This window comes from Brassica rapa, unplaced genomic scaffold (assembly GCF_000309985.2).
Source record: "Brassica rapa cultivar Chiifu-401-42 unplaced genomic scaffold, CAAS_Brap_v3.01 Scaffold0349, whole genome shotgun sequence".
NCBI classification, from domain to species: Eukaryota; Viridiplantae; Streptophyta; class Magnoliopsida; order Brassicales; family Brassicaceae; genus Brassica; species Brassica rapa.
Genome location: NW_022610291.1, coordinates 39806 through 41632, shown reverse-complemented (window position 1 = coordinate 41632; position 1827 = coordinate 39806). Strand labels below are relative to the sequence as shown.

Here is a 1827-nt window from a genome sequence, read left to right as displayed (position 1 = left end):
GGCGGATATTCCACCCACAAGCAAAGTCCCTGTCAATAATTGACTTTACCGTCAATTACTTACTCAACCACTTTTATTATTTTATTTTTTTATACCACTAATTCACAAATCATTAAAAAAATTATGCAACACTCAATTTGGTAAGAAAACAAACCTGAAATTGGACCCTGAGGTGGTCCGGATGGTCCTGGTAACTCTAAAGCGTAAGCCCTACCAGCAGTGGCTTGACGCTTAGCAGGAGGTAAGGGTAAAGGTGGGTTAACTGGTCTGGCGGGTCGAGCACTCGATACAACAGGCTGAGCAAGATGAGTGCGTGGACATGATGTCGTGTAATGTCCTCGCTCTCCACACGTGAAACAAGTGATGTGAGATGGTACACCGGTTGGAACTGTCCCACGGTCGGAAATCTCTCCTAACATGGCCCAGCTGGCCACAAGTGAAACAAGTTGGGTAGGACCTCCAGATCGACCTCCCCGAAAAGCTCTACCTCCCCGTCCTCGCTGCACAGCAGAATCGGCTGAGGCTGGAACGGAACAGATGGACGTCTAGGTTGTGTGGCATTGCTAGAAGAAGCTCTCTCAGCAGCAATGGCCTCCTCAACGTTTACAGCACGCTCAACAAGATCAGCAAGCCTATGAAACTCTACTGCCTCAAGTCTGCTCCTGATATATGGGTTAAGTCCTCGAAGGAACTTACGGATAATCATCATCTCGTCCTCTCGACCATAGTGGACATACTTCCTGAGACGGGTGAACTCTGCCTCATACTTCCTAACAGATAATCCTCCCTGAACTAGCTCCATGAATTTAATCTCCAATCGATCACGGGCTTCCGGTGGGAAGTACTTTCGAACGAACGCTGTACGGAAGTCAGCCCAACTCAGATTGAAGTCTCCAAAGTTCCTCTCTACGCATAACCACCAACTGATGGCGTCCTTCTCCAGATAGTAAACAGCCACGTCCTTCTTGAATTCTACCGGACAACGGGTTGCAGCAAAGTTCTGCTCGAGATTGTGCAGCCATGCATCAGCTTCAAAGGGATCAGTGCCTCCCTGGTAACGCTTCGTCCCCAAGTTCTTCATAATCATGACTATCTTCAGAAAGTCCGGATGAGAAGTGGTAGGTACTGGAGCTGGCTGAGCACGCTGTGCTTCACGCTGTGCATTCAATGCTTGATGTTGCAAATTCACCATCTCAGCCATCAGTTCTAGAAGTTCTATTATAGCTGGATCGGTTAGCGCTGGTTGAGGTTGTGCTGCCGGAATAGGTGCGGCAGGGGCCGGTGGAATATGAGCAGCAGGGGCCGGTGGAATATGAGCGGCAGGAGATGCAGGAGCTGTGGGATGATCTCCATGCACTGGACTATCGTGTACCAAATCAACCTCGATGTTCATAAAGTACGGTTCTGGAGACAAAGGAATGTGCACCGGTGTCTGATCATATGACCCTTCAGATGGGTCAGTCTCAAAGCTAGAGACTGAAGGTGTAGCCTCAAAGCTAGGAGTCGGAAGTGGTGCCGGAGTAGATGGCGGCGAAGAGTCTGAAGATGATGAAATCAAAATTGGGAGGTTTGGACCTCCACGGCGTCCAAAGAGTGCTCTTCTCGGTGGCATCTGCAACGAAAGATCATGGTAAGTTTCTACCCAGGTCTATCTATTTCTAAAAGAAGGAACAAACCAGCATATCCTAGTTATCCTTGCGACACATTTTTGACTCGAAAATTATTTGAAACAAGTCTCATTCAAGCATCGTATAACCATGCTCTGATACCACCTTTGTGACACCCCCGATCGTAGATAACCGGATATGACACAGTCGATGTTCCCTG

At 48.3% G+C, this 1827-nt stretch overlaps 1 protein-coding gene across 1 annotated transcript; it reads right to left on the bottom strand.

The window, feature by feature from the left end:
- Positions 1-412: 412 nt before the first annotated feature.
- Positions 413-1612, bottom strand: LOC117130194 (vegetative cell wall protein gp1-like). Its single transcript, XM_033283220.1, has 2 exons — positions 1127-1612; positions 413-523 (listed from the first exon to the last, which is right to left on the bottom strand). Exons 1-2 carry the CDS (start codon positions 1610-1612, stop codon positions 413-415), a joined length of 597 nt encoding a protein of 198 aa, XP_033139111.1.
- Between the last annotated feature and the right edge of the window lie 215 nt (positions 1613-1827).

What these genes read in the sequence shown, in the direction of transcription:
- LOC117130194 (XM_033283220.1), bottom strand. Translation starts at nt 1,612, where the DNA reads ATGCCACCGAGAAGAGCACTCTTTGGACGCCGTGGAGGTCCAAACCTC. An exon ending in AGCGTGCTCAGCCAGCTCCA is followed by an intron (nt 524 to 1,126) that starts GTACCTACCACT and finishes GTTCCGTTCCAG; the next exon opens with CCTCAGCCGATTCTGCTGTG.